Source organism: Mastomys coucha, unplaced genomic scaffold, assembly GCF_008632895.1.
Source record: "Mastomys coucha isolate ucsf_1 unplaced genomic scaffold, UCSF_Mcou_1 pScaffold22, whole genome shotgun sequence".
NCBI classification, from domain to species: Eukaryota; Metazoa; Chordata; class Mammalia; order Rodentia; family Muridae; genus Mastomys; species Mastomys coucha.
The window spans coordinates 221,702,116-221,728,177 of NW_022196905.1; the positions used below are offsets into that span (position 1 = coordinate 221,702,116).

Below are 26,062 nucleotides of genomic sequence, written 5' to 3' on the forward strand. Positions count from 1 at the left end.
CTAAGTCTGAAACACTTTCCGTTGATAAACACTTTTAAAGGGAAGCTATTAAAGAAAATATTGCCATTTCGTTTTATTTATTAACCACAGTTCACAGCTAGTATACTCAATGAAGTATTGCTGGTTCCATCTAAGGTTTGTCTTTTTGGGGAATCTATACCTGGATTTAAGAGTTGGGGCTCAGCTAGAATACAGAATTGTCCCCATAGCAACAGAAGTTCTTTGGAATCAAAAGTACAAACTCACTCAGTTCATATAGGTGTCTTGAGTCAGTATCTTACGGCATCTATAACGACTTATAACTGGAGACATGATATTCATTTGGTCACTGATGTTATCACTGGTGAATCTCGACTCTGTCTTTCCGACAATTGAAAGATGATCAGCAGCAGTAGAGTGAGATTTTGGTTGTTTTGTTTTGTTTGCCACTCTTACAAACTGAGAGCCCAGCAGCAGAGGACACTCTATGGAAGCCCTCAGGTGGTCAGGTACCCTGTAGGGGGTGGTTCCAATGCTGTGAACCCTGAAGGTCCGGTTCCGCAATTGGTTCTTAACCGATCAATAAAGATGCTAGTGGCCAATGAGCTGGGTGGAATAGGCGGGGACTTCCAGTTTCCCTCAGGCAGGCAAGCTGACTCAAGGGAGAAAAAAAGATTCGCCATGCTTCGGAGGGAGAAAGAGCCCCCATCCATGTGAGATCTAGGGTGGAGTGGGCATTGGCCGCTTCCCCGACTGGGCCTGGGACAGCAGGCGGGAGATTAGAAACATAGTTAAGCTGAGGGCAGATTTAGGGTGCTGAGCTAGGACTAAAAGTAATTGAGCAACTGAAGCTAAGGGCAGATTTAGAGTGTTGAGGTGGGAGTGAATAGAAGGGTACAATAGCAGAGAAAGGCTTGGAAGAGCCGGGCCATTGAGTAAAATATATCAAAAATAAGCTTGTGTGTGTGTGTGTTCACGTGCGTACGTGCGTGTGCATGTGCATGTGTGCATGCGTGAGTGTGTGGGGAGGGGGGCAGTGAGCAGTTCTGACAGCCAGAGTCCAGGAGAACAGCCACCTCGGAAGCCCAGAGACCCACTGAGCATCTGCTCAGAAGGGACCGGTGGCTCAGATTTCAGCCCAGACCCCTCACAGCTGCCCCTGCAGGAGATGTGTGCTCTATCAGGCAGACACTGCCTCAAACTCCCAGCATTCTAGCTGGACCTTACACACAGTCATCTGACCACAAGCCAGGCATGCCACGCCCCATACAATAAAAGGGGGGTTTGCCCCCTCCTCGCTCTCTTACTCTTTTACCCTCTTGCTATCTTACTTCTCTCCCCTCTCGCTCTTATTTCCTCTTGCCCTCTTGCTCTCTCTCTCCTCTCTGTTCTTTGTTCTCTTCTCTGCCTTTCTCCCTCTCCTTCTTTTCTCTCTCTCTACTCTTTCTTATCCTTTCTCTCTCTTTACTTAACTAACATATCCTTCCTACAATAAAATAACTCATTCATACATTTCCTCCTTTTTAATTAAGGCGCCATGCAGCAAACAGGCCAGCCCTGGAGGAGAGAGAGAGACCTGGGCCTCAGCAGCAGGCCCCTGCCACCCGGGAGAGAGAGAGCCTCAGCCAGGCAGGCTGGGGCCACAGCCCAGGCCCCCCTGTTTTTGGACAACATGTGTTGCATGCGTGTGCATATGTGTGTGTGTGGGTGCGTGTGTGTGTTTCATCTATGGATCAGAGGGAACCTGGGCAGGGCTGATAGTGAGGTCAGCCTAGAGCTTAAAGCAGGATAGTAGGAACTACATACCATAGTACCGTGTTCCTGTTTTAGTCGATTCAAGATGTATTGGCTTTCGCAAGTTCCCTCCTGGGCCTCATACCTCTGCGTCAGTCTCTTTTGTGTTGCCTTTTGCTCCACCCACATAGAAATCAGGTAAACAGAAGCTGTTCTTCATCTGTTGGCCTTTGGTGGCTTCTGTGTCCATCTGTGTATGACAACAGCTGCCCTGGAGGAGAGAGAGAGACCTGGGCCTCAGCAGCAGGCCCCTGCCATCCAGGGGGAGAGAGAGCCTCAGCCAGGCAGGCCGGGGCCACAGCCCAGGCCCCCCTGTTTTTGAGGGGGACGCAGAAATAGGTGGTCCTTGTGCAGGCGGGTGACAGGATACTGAATTCTACATGTTTCCACTCTCTTCTGCAGCCCTGGGCTGTGACAAGTGCTGTGGCTCTCAGATGTACCAAGGCATCAGAGCGCCTCAGCCCTTGTTGGCAGACAGTATTGCAATTCTTGTGTAGGCCTAGGAAGATGAGATTTCTATGTCTAACTTAACCTTGGTCAGTGTCACAGCTACTGGCCAGGCTGTTTAAGACTCCTAGGTTGGTCTGTAAGCTACAGATGGAGGAAGACAAGACCTTTAGAAATAAGGGCCCACTAGCTTATTTTTGAGTACTTTTATTCAAGTTAATGTTGCAATGTCAGGGGAGGCAGAATGGGTAGCTAATTCCCTCCGTGGTCCCAGGCAGCCTGATCTTATAGCCAGAGAAGGGATGTTTGCACCAATCACAGCGCACATCATATGCAAATGAAAGCATGTTCACACTTACAGGCCTCACCTCTTAGCACCCATGACAGCAGTTCCTCGGCCAGACCACCAGGGGCTCCTTCCCTGGCCTGTGTGGAAATGGTTGGAGGGTTGTGTAGTTCGCCTTTGGCTACTTTGTGGGTTCTTCTTTCTTCCACACTTTCCCACCCTTCTCCCTCCACCCTTTCAGCCCCCTAATCCTAGATACAAAGAAAAAAAAGGCTAGAGAGGAAAGGGAAGAGATCCCTGAATAAAGTCAGGGGTCAGAAAAGGGGCCGTGTTATTGTTAGACTACTTTCTTCCTGTGATTAGAGGCCTCAAGTTCCTTGATCTTCACCGTCAGGATATCTAATTTTTTCTCCTTGTTGTTTCTTCTTTGTACATGAGTACTTAACCAATCACAACCAGTAGCAATCAATAACAACCAACAACCCACTCAGTCTCTCAGGGCCCTGGCATTTATATCGCAGAATTCCAAACCTCACACAATCGCAGAAACTATCTGCAGCTGGCAAAATCACATCCCTGCCAGAGCACGAGGCAAATCATACTCGGCTGCTGTGGACAACCTGAAGCAGCCTCCTATCCCACATGTGGGAGGGATTAAAATGAAAACACATTCTTATGGTATTTCTGTGTTTTTTAAAGAAACCGCAAACTCCAGAACTCTCACTCCAGGGTTGTCTAGGGTTCCCTAAAGCATGTGAGAGTAAACACTCTGGTACAGACAGACCGTTTGAAACAGTCCTGACTGAGGTTGTACCTTTAGGAACTGGGGCAACCAGTGCCTTTCTCTGTGTATTTCTGACAAGGCATTCATGGAGTTTTCAAAATAGCTAGTATTTACACAGGGGTAATCCAGCTATGTTTGACTGAGGGTCCTCTCAAAACAGCTCGGAAAGCAAGAAGGAGCCCAAAGGATGCTGGTCGGAGTCAAACAGTCTCATCCCTCAACATCTTTGCTTCCTTACAGGAAAATGAGCCCCGGATAGCATGCTCGGGGCAAACACCTAAAGACCTTCATAGTAACACTAATAGCGATTTTAACATTTCACACCTGCCCCAGGCCCTAGGGAGAGCTGAGTCTCCTTTATCTGACTCAGGGAAAGGACACACTTGTTCTTTTTAGAGTAACCCATCTTCAGGGACATCATTCTAGAGAGATACAACCCTTTCTTCCAGACCAGCATTAATATATCATAAGTGGGGATCCCCCAGGACCTAGTTACCCACTCCAGCCCACACGTTTCATGTTACACCATCTCAATGATACATGCCAGGGGTGACTCCAGGAGGGCGTGAAACTAGAGGAATAACCATCCCAGCTAGAGGAGTAGCCACACCCAAAGAAGTCACCACCATTCCTCACTGGTTAACTGCAGGAGAAGCTTGTGGTGGGTGCTTTAATGTCTTTCCAGACATAGAGTTCAGCAGCTCTTACCATTCCGGTGTGCTCAGACCTGACTTCCTATGTTATGTGAGCATTTCTCTTTTTTAGGGTCTTCTCGTCTGGAGTCACCACTGCCTACCTGTGTACCTGCACCTGAGAGCTGGGTAGAGAACACTCGTGCAGAGCTCTGAGCAGTGAGGGAATGGGATGCTACAGCAGTTTCTCATTTCTGCCAACCCTCGGGTAAAATGCCACTGAGCTATCAAACTCCAGCTGCATAGAGCAGCATTCCTCTCAGTCTCCCAGGCCAGTGTCTGCTGGGATGACCGTCCGAGAGGCTGCAAAAGCCCAATTCCAATCCTTAGGGCATCCTGTTTCAAGAATAAGAAAGAAAGCATGTCTCTGTTTCTTTGCTTCAGCCTGTTTCCCCTGTGGCAGTAACAAATGAAGGCAATTCAGATAGTAAACCCTGTATACCGAAAAGTCAGTCAGAAAGGCTGCATCTGACATTGTGTACAGAGAGGGAGAACAGGCATAGGTTCTGTACTCAAATGCAAGGAGATATAAGTAAGCCAATGTCAGGTTACCCAGCAGTTCACTGAGTGTTCCTGATGAGCGGTCTCAGTGGAGAAAAGCCCCTGTAGGAGTGTGGAAGATCCTAGCCCCTGATTCCTCTTTTTCACACAATTGGCAAGTGGTTTCTGCCTGATCCTTCATTATTCAACAAAGAAAGGTCTGCAAGCCTCTCGCTTCGCAATCACATTAGCTTGCTTTTCTCTTCACGTTTTAGTGAGGACATTTTTATCAGAGACTATAACACATATACATAAAATCACGTGAAACAAATGCTTGACTTAATAAACAAAGCGAGTAAGCAGCCATGGTGAAGATCAAGAAACGAAGGACCGAGGTCCACCTCCACCTCCGTGGCTAATATTGTTTAGACTTTTTTAAAATTATAGATTCACATGTAGGCATTTACACTTCAGTTGCCTTATTTGGGGGGCTTTATGTGAATTGAACCATTTGTTGGGTGTGTGGCATCTTTTGCCAGTATTGTAGATGTAGGGTCACTCTGGCAGTTTTTCCCAGACAATCAGTAGTACCCAGCATTTTATTACTTCCTTTCAGGCTATGATGCTGATATGAATTCTTATGGCATAGGTACTCATTTTCTACTTCCACTATGACACACTATCAAACAAATTAAGTGACTTGAAACAACACAAATTTATTACCTTACTGTTCTGAAGGTCAGAAATGTCAAATGCATTCGTAGAGATGTGCGCCCCCTGCAGGTCCCGGAGGAGAATGCGTTTCCTTCCTTAAACCCTTGACTTCTCTACTTCTTCCAATTCTCTTCTATCGTTTAGCGTAACAAGTTCATTTGGTCGTGCTGGTACACATGTGCACTCATTTGTATAGGACAGCTATTTAAGTCAAGCTCTCCCCAGTGTGACAGACTGGACTATTGTTTCTCACTCTTTGCCACAGCTGGGTGTGGATTATATTTTCCTACTATGTGTCTTGGCTTTGACTCTACAAGTTTCTCTGTCAATACTTAAATAGAAGTGACATGAGCAAAAATTGAAACATGTTTGCATAGCTGGCTTGCCCACAGGTATTCCAACAACAGTCTCCCAGGAGTGTGAAATGCCTTGCAGAGAGCTGTTGATATAAAAAGACTACAGTAGTTTGAGAGAAGGTATTCCTCTGAATACAGACCATGAAGGAGAAAAAAAAATGCTTTAATTTATAGATTCCATTCAATCTGTAAGGTCAATATGAAGAGAAAATAGTTTTCAATCTATGAATATGGTATGTATCTCCAGTTTTGTTTTTAATGTAGCATGCCGTGGTCTCATCAGAGTATAAAACTCACATTTGGTGCATTTACATTTATTCTTAGGTACCGGTCTTAGCATTTCTATTCCTGTAATAAAAGACCATGAATGAAGTAAACTTGAGGAGGAAAGGGCTTATTTCACCTTACATTCACTGGTAACAGTACATCTCTGAGGAAAGTCCAGGGCTGGGGACTGGACGTGGAGAAAGGTCCAGGCAGTACTGCTTACAGGCCTGACCATTCTGGCTGGCTCATTCTGGTTTCTTACACCCCCAGGACACCTGCCCAGGGGCAGAACCACCCACAGAGACCTGGGTCCTCCCTCATCAGTCACCAATCAAGTAAATGACCTAGAAATCTATCTACAGGCCAATCCTATGGCAGCAGTTTCTCATTAAAAAGTCCCACTTTGCAGATGACCCCGCCTGTGCCCAGTTGTCATAAATGTAGTCAGCAAAGGGCTGGGGCAAGGGGTTAAATACTATTAGGCAGTTTTGCGGATTTTCTAGCTGCTTTGGGGTGATATTAAAATATAATTTTTGAAATCTTGACTTTTTATTTAGGAGTCATTTCTGCATTTTATTTTCCTCTTGTTCTATTTGTATGCTTGACATATTCTCCTAACACATTTAACTATGTTGGATACACTGCTACACTTTTTAAACTTGGCACATAAAGTGTGTAGACATATGGGGTGCCATGTAATTTTTTTTAATACACATTTCACTATGTAATGTTCACACACCAGAGTAAGTGTGTATAAACACCTATAGCTCCTTAAATATTTATTCTTTGTGGTTAGAATATTCAGATTTTTCTTGTATCTTCTCTGGAACACACAGTGCATTGCTCTCTAAGTCTGTAGGCTTGAACGCTGGCTTCACATTCAAACTTTGATGGTTTTCTTTGCTGTTGTTTTAGTCCTTTGCTGGCTCTTGCTTTGAGACTTATTCTGTAGCCCCAGTAGGCCTCAAACTCTCAGAGGCTTTACTGCCTTCACCTTCCAAGCACTCCAGATTACACAGGTGAGCCACCATGCCTAGTTTTCATATTGATTTTACTAGCAACTTTGCCAGCCCATTATAGTTTATATAGAAATTCTTCTGAAATGTTTTGGTTTTTGCACATTTCTATTTCTTTTGAACAGCAGCTTGTTGCTTTCTATCATTTTTTTTTTTTTTATGTGGCAGCTATCTCTGGTGTGTTCAACAAATCTCCATGGGTCTCCCATTGACAACAGAATACACTTTGCTGCTCCATTCACAGAAGGCTTGACCGTGTAGTCCTGGCTGTCCTGGAACTCACTCTGTAGACCAGGCTGGCCTCGAACTCAGAAATCCACCTGCCTCTGCCTCCCAGGCGATTAAAGGCATGCGCTACCACTGCCAGGCGGTTTTGTTTTGGTTTTTTTTTTTTTTAAATAAAAGAATATTGAGCTCTTTTCAGATGCTTTTGCTGCACATAAGACCATCATACAAATTTGCAAATACTAATAAGGAAAATTACATTGGTTTTTATCCTGGGCATAAACTAAACTGAGCCATTATCACATATTAAAAACCATCTGTGTGTGTGCCATTGTTGTTGAAATATTTACTATATTTTTCAAATTTGGTTTGCTAGCATTTAATTTAGGATTATTATATCTAATACATTTTCATAAAATGTATTCTTTTCATACTGTTCTTGGGGCAACAAGGTTAGAGCAGCCTCACAGATTGCAGACACTACATTATTTGTGACAATTTTGTTGTTTAATATTATTTTTAAAGTATTATTTAACCCACCATCAAGCACAGTTTTCAATAGAAAGTTTAATTATTTCAACAATAGCGAAACTTAATGGTTCTAGACTATCATTTCCCCTTTTTTGTATTTTTAATAAGTCAATTTTAAAGAAAATTTTGTATTTCATCTAAGTTTCAAATTTTAACAGAATTATTCTTCATATATTTTATTTCACTATCTGTAGGATTTGTAGTAATGCCTCACATTTCATTCTTGACATTGTTTTCTTCCCTTTTAATTCTTGATTAGTCTCACCAGTTTATCAGCATGTGGGCTTAAAAAGCAAACTTATAAACATCTGTTGGTCTTGAAGCTCAAGCATAGACAAGAGTTAGCAACCTAGGACTCTACTTGGTATGGGACACACACACACACAGCACCCGCATCAAGCTGTGCACACTCAATTCCAAACAATGCAGTTAGTCCCCCCTTCTCTTAACCACCACTTATATTCTTTTCAATTGCACTACAGTTACATCCAGGCATGGAGTCCGGGGCAGGAGGGAGGCAGGCCCTGGCTTAAACTGGTTTTGTGTGCATACACAATAGGGCAAACTGTGCCCTATAAATCAGCTTTTAGGGAGACCCCCTATTGCCATTACACCTATGCACAATTAGACACGTGTTTGCATGGTTGTTTGAGGATTTGCAGTTCATGGAACTGTTTTGGGGATTGGGGTTAGATTTGTCCTTGGTAGACGTGTGGCCTTGTTGGAGGGGGTGTGCCATGAGGGATGGACTTGGAGATTTCAAAGCCCTCAACATTCCCAGTTAGCTCTCTTTGCCATGTGCTTGCAGGTCAGATATAAGCTCTCAGCTACTGCTCTACTGCTAGGCCTGCATGCTTGCTGCATGCTCTGCCATGATGATGGACTAACTTTCAGAAAATGTAAGCAAGCCCCCAATTAAACTCCTTCTTTTATAAGTTGCCTTGGATATAGTGTCTCTTCACAGCAATAGAACAGTAACTAAGAAAATATGCTTAACATTAGATGCATTAAGGAAGGAGTATGCACACTGAGCAAAGGCTTCTGTAATCTAAGCTTGTCAATCAAGAGAAACACTAAACTATACCATTTGGCAACCTGGCCTTTTTAAATCTTAAAAAGCATATAAGAAGCCCTGGACAAAAACCTGGAGCCCCTAGGACTGTTCTGAACAAAATTACCTTGCAATTTTTAAAATCTCTGTGCACCTTTACCTCACTATTAAAATGCCAAGAACCTGGAAACACTTGGACCAGACCCCCAACTACTGATATCAATCCTATAGTACGTCTATAATCTGCCATACTACAATATGTCTATAATCTGTCTGCTGTCCGCACTCTCATCTTTAACTGTCTTTCTGTTTTCACTTATTCTGCTCTTCTCTATAAAAACACATGAGGGGCTGCACTGTCTTCAGTCTTCATCCATTCTATCTTCTGCTAGAAGCATTTATAGTTACAGTAATGACTGCTGCTGCAACAGCTTTATCCAGACTACTCTATGAAGTTTATTATTTCAAAATAAAATATATCTACAAAAGCACATACTGGAATACCATACAACTGTAAAAATTGAGTATTAGTATGTAAATAGAACCAGGAAACACTGTGAAGAAAAATATGCAGTATGAATCACTTCTACCCTTGATGAAAACAGGGTGGAATGGGATAAGTTCGGGTGAAATGGTGGCTTCTTGTAAAATATACTTTTAGTCTCAGAGCCACTTACTCTGAGCCAATAGCATCTTACATAATTACAAGGTGATTTAAGAATCACAAGTCAGCAGGGCGGTGGTGGCACACGCCTTTAATCCCAGCACTTGGGAGGCAGAGGCAGGTGGATTTCTGAGTTCGAGGCCAGCCTGGTCTACAGAATAAGTTCCAGGTCAGCCAGGGATACTCAGAGAAACCCTGTCTTGAAAAACCAAAAAAAAAAAGAGTCACAAGTCTGTGTGTTACAACTTACCTTTAACTTAAGCAAGCATTGTTTCCTGAACTCAAATGACTTACACAGGGGTGAGGAGCATGAGGGCAGCCCAAACATCCACACAAAGGCTTACATCAGTCTCAGCTGTGATTTTATTCTCACTTAACATTACAAACGAATGGACATCACATCTCACACTATTACTTTTACATGAAATTCAAATGCTTGATGCAAAATAGACAAAAAATTAAGTTACCAACTGGTACTTTCCCTCCAGGGAACACTACAGCTTAAATATGTATCAGGACTTTAACAAAACATAGAACTACCCTACCAAAGTCAATGTGGTTGTTGGGTCCTACCTACACTACATTTAAAACTTTTATCTCATCAAAAACTGGAGACAGAAAAAAATACACATCATGATTTTTCTCAGAGTGTGAAAGAGTCATCTTCATTTAAAAGCCATTTGTATGGAGAGGCTACTACACATGAACATGATGACAAAGCCTCCCCAGACGCACCATCCTGTGTGGATTAGAGTAGAGCACCTGTCCTGGGGATGCAGCTGCTGGTCCCCAGTTAGAAACTATCACCATCCTGGGCAAAGCTCCATCTTCTATGCTGTTGTTTCCCTCTGCTGCAGAAATGAAGGGTTGCTTTTCACCCCCAAGTAATCGTTTTTCTTTGAGCAAAACTTTTAATCAAAATCCCTTTCGCTGAATACTCTTAAGGGACAGAATGATATGAATAATGGACAACGTTAAGGGGAGAATAAATGCTGCATACATTTTCATAGAAAAATAACACAAATCTAAGTAGCTATAAAAGAGAAAGAAAGAAAAAACAGGGTAGAAATTTGTAAGAAAAAGAGTCTCATTTTTGAACTGTAAATGGTGCCAGTTTAAGTTCATTTTTATACCTAGCTGTATTGTTACATTTATTTACAAAGAGCCTGGTCTAGGTTCCATGATACCCAAGTGTCTCCCATGTTTAAAAAGATTGTCTTTCAGAGCATTTGAACTGTTAAATGTTGTGGTTATATTTTTATGCTACTCTTGCCACTGGTAAAATGTCTTCACTATCACATGTACAAGAATCCATCTCCACATCAATTCTACTTGATTTAATCTAAAAATAACATAACTTTCTTGTGCTTCAATGCCACTACTATCGATTGCTACATTGTAATTTTACTAGTCCTAGACACAGGTGAGCATCTAAACATGGGTTTTAAAACTGTATGATGTTCTGATGTTTGATGCAAGTAAAGGAAACGGACTGTGCTGTTCCTTTCCTGCATATGCCAAGCCTGTCGGCCAGGGGTTCCTGGTACATTCTAGTGTACAACTAGTGACAGTCAAGCTCCCAGAATATCAGAATTTTGAAGCTGGAATTAGCTGTAAAATCAGTTCACTATATAATTATCTGAAATGGCTAATGATAATTTTAACAACAAAAAAAAAAACCAAACAAAAAAACAGTACCTGCAATGTACAAACAAAGGAGGATTTAAAGACTGTGACATTAACCAAACCATGACAATATGTTCTTAGCATCATCGGAGGTTTTTTCTGCTGGGAAATAATTACTTATTATTATTATTATTAATTATTATTTCCTCTTTCATACTTCAAGTAGTCTTTTTATTACATATGCAGATAAAGAGTTAAATCAGTCCAAGATCTAGGCTGCTCAGAGATTAAAATACATGCGCAAGTACTTTTGGTACAAAAGTTAAAGACTAGCACAGCTGCTTTCATGGAAGACTTCACACTATAATACAAGAACAGTAATGGTAGACAAGTGCTCCTTGTTAGGGCTTTGCTACACAATTCATCATAAAACCTGGATAACAAAAAATTTTTCAAAAATGAAATTATTATATTACCAGGGCCAACAAGTTCCTTATAAGAAATCAATTATTAAATTCCTATAATACTGTAAAGCTAAATCCTTTCTAGTATTATAAAGCAAATGTCCAACTGGAGTAAATGCCTAGAATCCTTAGAATAAGACCTCCAACATGGGCTACTTATAAATAAGAAGCTAGTCATCAATACTGCCACTTCTCATTTCTGTTAGTCAGTCACCAGGGAAATCAAAAGGAAGCCATGATTGTCCACCCTCCCTGACAGAGCCATGCTCTCTCTGCTCCAAGGATAGGACATGTTGACAAGAGCTAGAGACACAAAGAGAACCTCAGAAACCAAATGACAAAGAGCATTCAAAAGCCACTTCCAGAGCAAACAGTAACCCTGCAGTTTAAAACTAACACCAGCTTGGGAGCACCACACATAAACAGAGAACAGATTCGTGCACATTCTGATCAATTGGCTAACAATAAATATACCTGATTTATACTTTTAAACTAACAGGCTAAGACCCAAGTTCCTAACTGTAGTCTGTGAGACTCTGGAAGGGCTCTTTGGAAGGGTAAGGGACCTTTGGAGAACAGTGTATAAACAACTGTAAACATACACTGATTGTCTGCTAGCTTTCTTAAATAGAGTTTCTGAAGTATTTTTTGTAGGAAATTATATGAACGTAGTTAATCAGATAATTTCTATAATAACATATAAATTCTGTTGTGTGTGCAAAACATGGTAGAAAGTGAAGATCCTCGGGTGGTTCATGTTTTCAAAGTGAGCACAGCATTGCAATCCATCAAGAGTCCCTTGATCCTCTCGTGAAACTTCTCTCGGTACAAGTTGAAGTACATAATGCTCTCTGGCTCTTCCTCAAGCCAGAACTTGTCAAATTCATAGACAAGGTAACCTGCAAGTAAAACACAAACACACGTCCACAGGAGTAAAAGCATCTGTTTAGGCCATCTTCAGAAAGTATGCATGCATCTTGGGCCAGGGAGGCGGCTCAGTGGATAAGGCTACTTGTCATGAGTTCAAATACAAACAGTAATGTATAAACTGCACTTAGAGATCATCTTCCACTATTCTCCTGGGTAGCAAAGATCTTAAAACAATAAAATGATAAGCATTAGCTCTGTATTTCAGAGGCATTAGACTAAAAATTCTGTATTCTGCCTCCATGAGAGTTAGAATTGCTCTTGGCCAGGCAGCAGTGGTGGCGCATGCCTTTAATCCCAGCACTTGGGAGGCAGAGGCAGGCAGATTTGTAAGTTCCAGGCCAGCCAGGGCTATACAGAGAAACCCTGTCTCAAAAAACCAAAAAAGAAAAAAAGAAAAAAAGAAAAAAGAATTGTTTTTGGCCAGGTCTGGCTCTGACCGACCTGATACTCACAGTAAAACTGGTGGAAGTGCTCCATCGTTGGCACCCCAGGGACAAAGTTGTAGAGGTGGAGCTTCAAGGCCTCGCTCTTCAGTAAGCTATAAGCCATCTCTGTAAGGTTGATTCCAACTATTGCATAAGAATACCTACGTCAGAAACATCGCCAGTTACACAGCTAGCCCACGGCTCGTAAAAGAAGCCTACAGCATGTGAAGAGCTTACTATACTAATTCATCCAAACTGTCTCTGCTGCATTCCTGACACAGGACTACTTCGCAGTGACCTCTCTGAACTCAGTCAGAAAGATCAAAGCGCTTGTCTTCTGAAGGCTTTTATTTTCTGAATAGAAGCCAAGAAGTAAAAATAAAAAGCTCTGACTGTGCAACGTTTAAGGGGTACCTATACACACCACACTTTACTGCTCTAGTTGTCATATATGAAGCTAATAACAAGGGCTCAATTTGCATTTCCTTAACCATTTTCATTCTAACTCTGATTTTCCTATTTCAATGTTAGCTTCTCCTTCTACTTTGAAATAGTTCTTGAAAAAAAGATGAGCCCTTATCTTTGTTTTATAAACTACATCATGTGATAAAATTTATTTTAGAATATATAAAACATTTATGATCATTTTTCTTTAAAATAGTTTATATTATCCTTTCTGCAGTTTCAATTGTTAAAATAACATCATTTTTGGATCCGTTTTGAAATGCATAGTCATTCTCACCTCAAGAATCTACTTTTTCAAATGTTTGCCCAGCTTACCCTAATTTGGGGTGATTTGAGCGGGAGAGAATCTGATGCGCTTCACTGGTGTAGTTTTCACTGAAATACCTAAACAAGCCAAGGAAAATGATGAAGTGAGATGTGCTACGGAAAGCAGAGTACACACTTCAGAGCAAGCACCTGCCACTGTCAGCCCTCACTGCCACAGCCACTCCATCTCCACCTCAAGCCACTTGATGGCTCAAAAAGGTTTCTGAGTCCAGATTTAATCCTACAGAATGAAGCCTATAAGTAAGGAACACAGACAGACTGGCTCTTGGCAAGACCATTTCCGCAGTCACCTACAAAGAGATGTCCTATTTGCTTACAAAAGAAGAGTTTTGAAATCCGCTCTCATCCTGTCCAATAGGAAAGTGCAGCTACTGGGCCGCCCTCCTTCACTGTGTCCTGTGTGCCACAGCTGGAGTGTGGCTTGGTACACTGCTGATGAGCAGACCATGACAGATGGATGTGGACCCTGGCCATGCTCTGACTACAGTGAAGGCACTGCACGTTGTTAGAGGTACACCAAGACCCCTCGGCACAGTCTAGAGTCAGTCTCTGGTAAGTTACTTACACCCAGGCTCAGTAGGATTCTCTTCCAGGGGAGGCAGAAAGTCACTTAAGATCTTTAGAGATTACTGTGTGATTTAACTTCAGGAAACAGAACTACATAGAACTATAAAGCTTTAGGCATTGCCTAAACATACATGCCTTTATAATTTAAAATAGCATAGATCTTGAAACCTCATTATGGAGTATCCTTCCCCCAAACAGCTTTATCCACATTGACCTAAACATTTTTCTCAGTATTAGTTTAGTCCAATTCAGATTTTTTTCACATTAAGAATTATCCAAAGAAACTACTGGTTTCCCACTCTCAACATTAGTTACTACAGTCTGTAAGTCATGATCCACAGATAAACTCCAACACTCTAGACTGTATACCTGCATATCTACAGAGCAGAGTGGTTCTCAACCTTCCTAATGCTTTGACTCCAACCACAAAAGTGCTGCACTGCTCCTTCATAACTAACTTTACTATTGTCATAAAGCATAATGTAAATACCTGATTTGCCACCCCCAAAGGGGTCACAGTCCACAAACTGAGAACCACTGGTATAAGACCTCGATCTCTCACTGCTTACTAGAACAGTGGTATAATAAGACCTTGATCTCTCACTGCTTACTAGAACAGTGGTATAATAAGACCTCGATCTCTCAGTGCTTACTAGAACAGTTGGTATAATAAGACCTCGATCTCTCACTGCTTACTAGAACAGTGGTAATAAGACCTCAATCTCTCACTGCTTACTAGAACAGTGGTATTATAAGACCTCGATCTTTCACTGCTTACTAGGACAGTGGTATAATAAGACCTTGATCTCTCACTGCTTACTAGAACAGTGCTGACTATCAGTTGTGATTTATATTGCATATTTGGGATTGCATGATTGTAGCCTAAGTGCTAAGGGAAAAAGCAAGTTGTTACAGCATGATACTTGGGGGTTTGGGTCAGCAGCCAGAGGTAGTTAGGAGCATGTCACCTAACCTGGTCATTTCCCCAAATGGAATCAGAGCCCACACAGTGGAAACAAGAAGCCAAAACCAGAAAGAGGTGTTCATCACTCTTAAGCAGATGTCAGAGTGAGGCAGAAAGACAGAGGAAGGGGAAGGCATGAGAAACACAGACAAGCACACATGCACACACAGACGTGCACACACAAGAGACAAACCCCAGCACATGCACGTGCATGCACGTGCATACACATACATACACACACACAAACACACACAATGTCTTTGAATGTTGCCAGCACACTAGCAAACATGTGCATTATACCTAAGAAAACTTAGAGTTAATATGAAGCAACTGCAGAATTTCATTCAGCCAAGGAAAAGAAAATTTATCTTCACTTACACAAGATTGATCAATCCGAGTATGCCCATGCCTCTGAAGTCTGTTTTGGGATCATCACCTTGGAAACCAATGTCTGCCCACTGCTTAGAGATCCGGGCCTTCAACTTTTTCGTGGGCATCAGAAGAGTCCAAAGCTGCACAAACATGCTTTTGTGTTACAAATAGTAGGAATGTTCTTGGTTTATTGGGACATTTTCCTTTTCTTAGTTTATCTAATTCATAATTGAACACCTGAAGTTCAATAACCTTTATATGCAGATTCTAAGACCAACAGGGGCTGTATTTAAAACACAGCATGTCTACTTCAAACACAGCATGTCTACTCCAACCAAAATGACTGTTGTGAAGAATCATTTTTTTTAAAAGCAAACACCACGAAAATCTAGAAAAATGATTAGTAAATCTGTGTTTACTAACCAATATATGTATACTAACATTAAATTGTTTGGGAAGAGCAGTCTTTGGTAAATGGACCCATATTTGGCTTGAACAGGCTATGCTGTAATGCCGGGTGGTTAATTTTTATTAAAAAGAAAGAGAGAGAGGGGGAGGGAGGGAATGAAATAAAGGGAAATTAATTCTGAGGGAGGAGATCATGGAATAATATTAATATAACTCAAGAGATAGGTGTGTGTGACTATTTCATAAAATTTTAATTTTTAAAAGAAAAAAATTATCTAGTTTTAACTAAATATAATCTTTACCACTGATGTTATCAAGTAAAAAATGTTGATTAACAATCTTTCCCTTTGTTAGATAGTAATAAACCATCAATGACAAATAATTAAGAAAAATTGGTCATTTTCAAGATCTAATGTTAAGTCATCAGATAAAACAGACTTGTACACACTGAATAAAAATCTGAAAAGCTCTGAAAAAAAGAAATGCTTGCCCCTCCCCCAATTCATTACCTCATCAGGCGCTCAAGTGAAGGAAAGGTGTCCTGCCCAGGATGGTCTTGAATTCCCATCTTCCCCCTACCTCAATCCCCAAAATTCTAAGATTATAGGTATATGCCATCATATTCAGCTTTTAATACTCAAAATTTAATATCCATTATGTGCTGCAGCCTGGAGACTCTGATTTCATAAGGTAAAGGTGGAAGTTCAGATCCAAACATTAGACACTGACAAGAGCTGCTGAACATATCTTTGGATTCTACTTGAACTACTTCATTCCACAGCTCTCTCCCAGCAGGACTACTGAGCAGTGTGTTAAAGTGGCCACCATTCTACCACCAGAGCTGAATTTCACAGTGGACAGGCAGGACAAAGGTCCCTGGACAGGGTGCTAGCACACACATCTTACTTCTTCAGGACAGCAGGTGTAACACAGAAGCTGCTTGTAGCTAAGGTGAATGAGGATTGGGAGCACTTGCCTAGAATGCTTAAAATCACTCATTTAAAAGCTCAACCCACATAGCAGCTTTTATTTTGAGGATTAGCCTCAAAATAAAATCAAGTTTTATTTTAATTTTGCAGTTAGGTAAAGTGCTTATTTACATTTTTCCCCAAAAAAGGTTTTGTTGTTTGTTTAGATTTATTTATATTATGTTCACAAGTGTACCAGGTGTGTGTCTCATGCTTTCTTAGGTCAGAAAAGGGTGTCAGATTCCCTGGAACTGGAGCTACAAATGGTGGTAAACCCGAGTCCTGTGCAATGGCAGAAACACTCTTCGGTTCTGAGCCATTTCTCCAGCCCTGCCTTAGCTGCTTTAAGCATTTTATCTTACTCAGATGCCCTCAGTGTTACTTTCCAAAGAACATTTGGCCATATCGAGTCTCAACTCCAATCGCAATACGTGCTTGTGCTTTAAAGGGCAGCTGAGTTCACATGAGATAAAAGCCAAAGGGGAGAAGGGTGTCAGCAGGGAGGGGAGCAGAGAGAAGGGACATGGAGGGAGGGTCAACCAGAATTAAGGCTGCTTGAAATGTCATCAGGAAACCCCTACTTCATGAAAATGGTGAGGAGGGAAGAGACCAGAGAGGACTGAGGCAGAAGACAAAAGGGAGGATGGAGAGAGGGACACAATGGAAAGAGAGAATAAAAGTATGAAAGGATTAAAAGGAAACAATTAAAACCACAGCTTCAGTCCTCCTACACAGTGTGAACTGTAGCGGAAGATGGGCAGGAGGCAGCGCTCTGCTGGCTCAAGTGAGTCAGCACCTAGAGCAGGTTGGCCAAGGGCCAGGCCTTGGAATCCTTTTCCTCTAGTGAAGGGCCACACTGGACAGTCGACAGCACTTTCTCTAGGCCTCAGCCCTCAGATGTGGGTGCTACTGCCACCCTCACACGTTTACCCCACAGAAGCAGGACACAGGAAGGTGCTCTCTCCTTTTCTTACTGTGGCAGTATTTGCTAACTAAGGAGACAAAAGACACAATGCTGTGCAAAGGGACATGCACTTCACAGCTTCAGTGCTGCTGAAGGAAAGCCACAAGCAAACTGGATGAGCAGAGGCTCTGAGGCCTGTGTGCCTGGGCTCTGAGAATTAAAAGCATAAATATGTTTTTAAAGATGCTTATCAACTAGGAGTTGCTGACCAACAATCTTCCCTATTAATGAAATCTAACAAATTCTTCAAGAGGCAAATAACCAGGAAGGCCGAGTGAGCCTGGCGAGTGCGCACAGCCCTGGGAGCAGATGCCCACTCCCTCCCTGAGCCCTGAGCCAGGCTTACCTTGAGCAGCAGTTTTTCATGCTGTGCATTGGCAGAATCATAAGGCTTTTTCCTCACATTTTCTACATCCCAGTAGAGCTGCTTATAGCCAGTTATCTGCAGTAAGCACGTCCTCATGCAGATTTGAAAACTGAAAGGATAAAATTATTAGTTTAAATCAAAACCCCTTATGACAATAAAGCAAAGCCTGGGGGGATTACACATGTATTGAGGAAGTGGTTTCCCACTTCTGATATAACTCAAGATGCACCAAAGAGCCTCTTTAAGCACCCAAGGCTGTGCAGAACATCACTCAGGGTTGGGAGAAAACCAGGCCTAGCCAGCAAAGCACCGCGCGACTGACTCCATTACAAGAAGTCACTCAACACACTTTCTCCAAGACACTGCCCCCAGTCTTTACTGCCACTCAGCTACATCTCTAAGAATTTGAAGTGTATACAAAACAACTTGTGCCATGTTACCTCAGTTTCCCCAAGTACAGTAGCTTGCTTTCCCTGGAGCTACATGCTTTTTACAGTGACTGGACTGTAGTAACAGCATACTAACCTTTAGTTCCCAGGCTAGGGCAATTCAAATTCCAACCCAGACCTTCAAGCCTCACCCTGTCTATGAAACAACCTTCAGACAATCTACACAGCACCAACTCCCTGCTGGGCTTGTGGCCTCTTACCCCAAGGGTTCATTTCCTAACTGCTGTCACCTTCTCAGAGCCACCCTTCACCTCCCTTACTTTAGTATCAACCAATGTCACTTATAATACAGAAGATGTCTAGTGTTCAGTGTGTTCACACTCCTTGTCAGTGTGCCTTTCATCTGTCTAGCCAGCTACTTAGTGACTCTTGTAGAACAAGAGTCCCCGACCTACAGATGGTCAGTGCAGCCTGTTCATGAAGGACAGAAAACAGTGTAAGGACTCAACAGAACGTGTGACACACACTGGAGGGCTATGGGAAGGCCTGACCTGAACATCACATAGACACCAAAATCTGAAGGGCAGGAAGGACAGCTGCCAGCTATTTAACCTCAGGGACTGAGTGGGAGGGCCTGGCTCTGTGGCTGCAGCCCTGTGCAGTTATCAGCATTCTGGGCCTCAATGCCCAGGTGATGACAGAGCTGGGTTGTCTCACTCACAAGCCTTCCCCTCCACAGTCCAACTGTGCAGGGCTCTGCACAGTAGGCGACAGTCACAGAGGGAACAGCACACCTGGTGTCCTTCTCTGGGCAGATGTTCTTTTCCTTCATGATGTTCACTATACACCTGTCCAGTTCGTTCTCGGCAACTTGTGTTGCATTCTGTAGGACCTAGTTACGGAGACACAGTGGGATGAGAGACATCTCCAAGGGCTGATACAGAAGTCTGTTTTGAGACATTTAAGCAACCTTACAAAAAGATTATTAAAATGCAAAGAGAAGTTACACTTACTTCAGATCGCCCCAAAAGCTGAAGTATTTGTGGTTTTCTAAAAGCCTCCTACCCACACTCACAAGACACTGAGTTGTACTTTCCATTTATATGTCTTTGGTTTTAGTGTGCACTCAAAAGGGGGGGCTCCTTTCCAGGCCTTCTTGTTAACAGTGGCACTGTCTCTTCTTCCATAAATGTTTGGTAAGAATTAAGCCAGGCTGAAGAGAGGCTCAGTGGCAGAGAGCACTGGCTTCTGAGAGGACCTGGGTTTGGTTCCCAGGAGCTAGTTGATGTCTTACAACCACCTGACAAGCCAGCTCCAGAGCATCTGATGCCTTTACCTCTGTGGGCACCAGATATGTCCAGTGCACAGACATGCACACAGGCAAACACTCAAAAATACAAAAGCCCAAACATCTATTAAAAGAGAACTAATTAGACCAATGCTGGAGAGTTTTGCAATATTTTAAATTAGAGATTTTTATTTCTTTTCTTGAATATATGGCAAGTAGATTCTTTTCTTTTCATATTAGTTGATAAACTGCTTTCCACAAACCTTTCCCATTTCACAGAAGCACTGGAAAGGTCGCAGCCACCGCTCTACTCTACTCATCTCCTATATACTGAAAACCCTGGCAGAATCTGAACATTCCATAATTACCCAATCCTTGTTGAATTTTACCAATATCTGATCCCCTATCCTACTGACATTTAGCTTAGTTTTACCACATATAAAAGCCACTGATAAATTCTGAGATCACAGATGCTGCTGCAGCCTATCCTCGGTTTGCTGATGTGTGGGGTGGGGTGCTGAGTTCAGATTCTGGTCCTTCTCCACCAGAACTAGCGAAGGAAGCAAGTCCCACACGGTCATGTGGAGAAAGGGGTGGTGCTTCCCATCACTGTCTATGTTTCTTTACACTTAGAGTGCTGTTGCTTGCTGGGAGTCGGTGCAGGCTCTGGGGATGCGGACATAGGCGACAGATACTATGTGCTCTGAGCTATTTCTTTGGGGCAGGAGAGAGTAAAGAAATAAAGAAGTAAAATACTGTAAAAGAAAGAAGGCAAAGGACTGGGGGTGGGGCTTACAATTCCAAGCAGAGAATGCTCAGAATGCTCACGAGGTCAGAACTGGATGAAACTGGAGCTGATGTGATGTAAACTTTTAGCAGGAAGAACCTGCACTCTAGTCTTGTGGGCCACGGCCTGACAGCAGGTGGTGCTCTGGTTTGGAGCAGAGGGGCAGGTGGAGCTCCAGGAGCAGCACTGATGGTGTAAGGCAGGTTTCAAAGCATTAGAGAGGACAGGTGCTGGGTCTGTGGGTGTGGCATGAGGAACTGTAACACTTTTACAGTAGTTTCCAGGGCATTAGAAAGCACCTGTCAGAGGAAAATTCATTCTCAAATATTCCCAGATTTATGGCACAAAGAAACATAGCTTGATTTGCATCAGTCAGTCTGTGTGGAGAAAACATGGCTTCTTACACAGAGAGTAGGAACTGTCAGAACACAGGGCCGTCCCTCCAAGCAGGGCCCTGACCTGCAGGAAACAAGCATCACTGGGGAACTAACATGTCAGAAACAGAATCAGGACCTCTGGGGTGGAACTCAGTGTCTATACTTCCCACAAGCTTCTAGAGGATGCTGAGTCTGAGACCTACTGGAACAGCTCGGAAATAAAATGTGTTTCCAAGCAGGTGCCTACAATCAAAGGCTGCTGTGGGGAACTGCCTGCTACATTACAGTAACAGGTACCACATGTGTGTATGCAATTAAACAAGAAGTAGGGCAGAAACTTTCACAGTTTCAAATGCTATATTCTCATGAAAAACAAATCACAGTCTAGGATTCTGAACAAAGGCAACTCTCTACCCCTGCCACTGTCCACTCATGTGGGTGAGAGTTACTCTCTACCCCTGCCACTGTCCACTCATGTGGGTGTGAGTTACTCTCTACCCCTGCCACTGTCCACTCATGTGGGTGAGAGTTACTCTCTATCCCTGCCACTGTCCACTCATGTGGGTGAGAGTTACTCTCTACCCCTGCCACTGTCCACTGATGTGGGTGAGAGTTACTCTCTATCCCTGCCAGTGTCCACTCATGTGGATGTGAGTTACTCTCTACCCCTGCCACTGTCCACTCATGTGGATGTGAGTTACTCTCTACCCCTGCCACTGTCCACTCATGTGGGTGAGAGTTACTCTCTATCCCTGCCACTGTCCACTCATGTGGATGTTGAGTTACTCCTACATGGATAACTCATTAATGAAAGACTGTACCTAAGGTAACAAGCACACACTCTATAGGTTCCTCTTCAGAACCAAGCATGTCAGCTTGCAGAATCCAACACTCTTGTGATTGCATTGTGAGTCAGCAACTCTTATCAACACTAGCAGACCAACCGAATCATGTCCACACTTTTTATTATGATTCATATTTTACATTGTGACCAAGTTCAAACATATATATGGATATCTAAAATAGAGATGTGCACACATATAACTAAACTAAAAATGTCACAAAATAATATATACCAGTAATTCTTATACAGACAACACTGTGACCTTACAGTTAATCCTAGCTGGTTAACTCTTGGTTTCCCACGTGACACAGCATCAAGAGCTGCAGCTGACATGTGCTAGACAGGCTTTCATCCCATGTGGTCAGTTATGCAACCACTTGCCTGCCACAACTTGGGCTGTACAGAATGCACCCTTTGTCTTGCACTCGACCACTCACTTAAACCCAGGGATGCAAATGGAGATGACACAGTCTGCCCAGCCTCCAGTGACTTACTGTGAGGCCATTCCCTCATTGCCCACTGAATCCTGCACCTGTGACCTACAGTAAGACAAGTGAAACAGACATGGGCACATGACACCAACTTGATAAAGGGCTTTGCAGCTGAGCCACACAGGCGTGAGCACACAGTAGTACTGCTTTAGACTCCTCGGACTAGTGCTTGTTCCTTATACAGCAAAAGCTGACTGCTACGTAATGTATGCTGGGACTCACTTTGGATCAAAGCTTGCCTGGCTCTTCTCTCACACAACCTACCCTGAGGACACGGTCCTGGGAAAGGCTTTCCTAGCATGCTGGTCCCCAAAGCTACCAAAGCTGCTGCAAAATCAACAGGTAAGACCTCAGAACAGGACACAGTTGAAATCCTCCTCTTCTGTCTATCAAAACACTCAGAGAAAGAATTTTGAAAACAGAATTACAATTTCTAAAATGAGAACATTTAATTCACAGTTTCTCATACCAAAGGCAGTACACATAATCCTGAAATCAAAGTGTTCTTTTTAAAGAAAAAAAATACATTTAGGTTTTCTAGAATTAGCATTTTAATGTGCTCTTACCTTACTCTTGGAATATGTCAAGGAATTTTCTGAAATTAAAAAAAAAAGGTTACCACTTGAACACATTTTCTGAATTACCCAAAATCAAGTAGTAAAAATATAATAGCAATGATAAATTATTTCTGCAGTTTAATGTACAATTTTCACATAAACAACACAATAATCATCTCAAAATCTTACAAGATAGAGAAAAAGGTAGAACCATCTTCACCCAAATGCAATACCACACTGGTGATAATCTAATTTTCCCAGAACTTTGTGTTTCTGTGCACACTGCCAGAGTGGATGTGTTCACCAACCGCTAAGGTCTCAGAAATGCATCTGAAGACTATATTCTCCACTACATCCTCATCCTCATCAGCCCAAGTAAGTGGCCAGCAACTCAGCAGCACAAGGACAAAGGAGCAGACTGTCTGGCCAACTCTCCTCTCACTAGGCAAAGAGCAAGCAGCCTCTGCATTTCTGGTTTCTGTTCCAAGAATGGCAACATTGTATCGGTCTGTTAAAAAATAAAATGTTTCTGGTATATTAAGAATGCTCTCCTTTTGAGAATTGTAAGAAAAATGCTTTTTGCCTCAAAGTAAAGCTCTGAATATGCTGTTTCCCGGTACTGTAAATTGCCAACCAACACTGACTGCAGAGGTCTGTGTCAAGAGGCACTTGGCTCTTCTGAGCAGGTGTGTATACAGGAGTGTGTGTGTGTGTGTGTGTGTGTGTGTGTGTGTGTGTAGAACTGTGCATTACGATTCATCCTGCCAGTGGCCACAAGACGCTTTGCCATTCTTCCATGTCATCCTGGGTACAGAGCCCACTATCCACACCTTACTCCCTTGGCCCTAAAGGCATCAATTCCTCATTCAAGGCATTTTTGATCAAACCACATTTCTCAGCCATCTGAGTCTGAAACAGAACAACATTTTCAGACAGAAAATAACGCAAGCCAAACTGAGCCCCATGTATACCATAAACATTTCCACAGCTCTATTAAATTAAAAAGAAATACATGCAATTTTTATTACTATAAATTAACAGATTAAAAATATTATCACATCAATGTATTACAAATACAATTATCATAAATCTTTACACTTTTTTTCATATAAAGTCTTTGAAATCCAGTGGGTATCGTACAGGTAAAGCACAACTCATAACACCATGCATACTTCAAGTGCTCAGAACCACGTGGCCATCACTGTGAGCCTGGACCTCGTAGGTTCTAAAACTCTTTCCTAGGACCAATGAGCAGCCTGTCCATTTAGAAATAAGACTAAGAAGTAAGAAGACTGATTAGTGAGGCCTCTAAGTAGGAAAGCAGATAACTGACACTTCAATCTTTACTCATACATTTGTGTAAAAATTTCAAATGAAGAGAGAATAATTTTCTAGTAAACAACTGCAAATACAATCTGAATAATAACAGATACATTTTAAGAAATCCAAAAGGTTCATTCTTTGGATACATATGGGATGTTCTGGGGAGTTTCTTTTTATACACAGTTATTCAGTGGTCAGTTCAATAGCCAGTAGTAGAATGCAAAGAATTCAAAAACCACAAAGCTTAAGAAACTCGGCTGCAGTGACTCACTCAAGTCAAACTGCCACCGGGTGAGCAGAAAGAATTCAGTTACGTTTTAATTAATCTTGAATTTTCTTTATTTTGAAGGGCATTACCTATTCTGTAGGTCCTCTGTGCCCCTCCATAGGTATCAAAAATTCGCTGCAATTCACACTTCCCAGTCATCTGCCGTAAGACCCATTTCATCCAAAATCGGAAAAAGTGTCCATAGAAAAACTCCCACAAAGACACGAACATGTTTTCCTGGAAAGAGGATATAAACACACAAGCTTAACGGTCTCAAACTGGAATTGTAAAACTGAAAAATAAATTAAGTTGATACAACTCCAAATTATAATGAAATCTATTATTCTGTTGTATCTATTTTGTGACAGTGTTTAATCAAACAGGTAAGGAAATAACATACAACAGTTTAAATAATGATTTGCCAAAATGGTCAATTTATCTCTTTGCCAAATGGTCAGTTTAAAAAAAAAGTAAAACAGTAACCAAAAACCTGGCCAAATTACTCAATCGCTTAAAAGAATAATAACCACATTTCATTTTTGCCAAATATTATATTTAATATCTTGGGTTCCTACTTCCGTTTTTCATCCCTTGAAACTTGGAACAAAGAAGTTCAAGAATAAAAGGCCCAATCGAGCAACAATTTCAAATCTACCACACATCAGATGTGGTTTCCCAAAGAATGAGCTCTTCTCATAGCCTAGGTTGAGATCGCGCCCAGCTGTCCCAGTCAGCTGACTCCGACAAATGAAAACACTACAACTGGCTTACAAACTGAAGCATACAGGTTGGGAAACCGCGCAGATGGCAACCTGATGAATTCATCATTTTTCTAGTCAGTAGGTGAAGGGCAGAGACACCAAGAAGCTGGTTTAAAAAAAAAATACAAAACCTATACACTTGATATAACTGGATCTTAAAAGAAAACTCTTTTCAGGTGCTAAACGAAGGGGAGGAGGGATACCGGGAACCGTAATGAAAACTCCCCTCGCCTGCCTTTTAGCCCTGGGATTCGCAGACACACCCTCTCTGCGCCCGGGCCCCGGAGCTGTCAAATTCGAAATCCCCCGCAAGGCAGGGCACCAGGTGTCGGTGCCAGACACACGGATCAGGATCTTTAAAATGAGTCATCCCGTCGGCGCTGGTCGGGACGAAGGTGGCAGAAGTGCCCGGCGCCGGCAGGCCGTCCCGCCGAGCCCCAGGGCCTTGGGAAACCGAGTGCGAGCCCCGTGGGCACCGCGCCGTCCCGCCCCTCTCGCGCGCGGGAACGCAGCACAAAGCCCCGACGGCCCCAGCACCCTGCGGATCGTCCGCGGGACGCCGGCGAGGCTTCCGCAGCCTCACGCTAGCAGCTCAAGATGAGAGAAAAATAAAACAGCAGCCACCACCTCACAGGAGCGGAAGAACTAGGGGGGAGCCGGCCCTGCCTCGGTTTCCCCCAGCTGCAAACACCGGCGACGGAAACGACGCTCTACGCGGAGCGCTCCCTGCGAACACCGCGACCCGGAAGTCCGCGCGAGGCTGCGGAGGCGGGGCGTCTCGTGGCTCCGTGCCCCGCCTCCTCTTCTTCCTATTGGTTCGCTCTCAGCCTATCGTTGGCGGGAA

General features: G+C 42.8%; 1 protein-coding gene and 1 long non-coding RNA gene across 4 annotated transcripts; one reads left to right on the plus strand and one right to left on the minus strand.

Annotated features, from left to right (window-relative positions):
• The first annotated feature begins 245 nt into the window (after nt 1-245).
• Nucleotides 246-4,344, plus strand: LOC116104513. Its single transcript, XR_004123936.1, has 2 exons — nt 246-396; nt 4,056-4,344. It is a non-coding gene; the product is annotated as an uncharacterized LOC116104513 (long non-coding RNA).
• Nucleotides 4,345-9,631: 5,287 nt separating this feature from the next.
• On the minus strand, nt 9,632-25,995 carry Elmod2 (ELMO domain containing 2). Of its 3 annotated transcripts, none has more exons than XM_031340510.1 (9): nt 25,846-25,995; nt 24,547-24,694; nt 22,876-22,904; nt 19,317-19,414; nt 18,113-18,242; nt 15,433-15,566; nt 13,512-13,580; nt 12,759-12,892; nt 12,130-12,275 (listed from the first exon to the last, which is right to left on the minus strand). In XM_031340510.1, the coding sequence occupies exons 2-9, from the start codon at nt 24,686-24,688 to the stop codon at nt 12,130-12,132; spliced, it is 882 nt and encodes a 293-aa protein (XP_031196370.1). In that variant the 5' UTR covers nt 24,689-24,694; nt 25,846-25,995. The 3 variants fall into 3 exon arrangements, with proteins under 3 accessions (XP_031196372.1, XP_031196370.1, XP_031196371.1); XM_031340511.1 differs by lacking the exon at nt 25,846-25,995 and adding an exon at nt 25,454-25,587; XM_031340512.1 differs by lacking the exon at nt 25,846-25,995 and having other exon boundaries at nt 9,632-12,275; nt 24,547-24,688.
• Between the last annotated feature and the right edge of the window lie 67 nt (nt 25,996-26,062).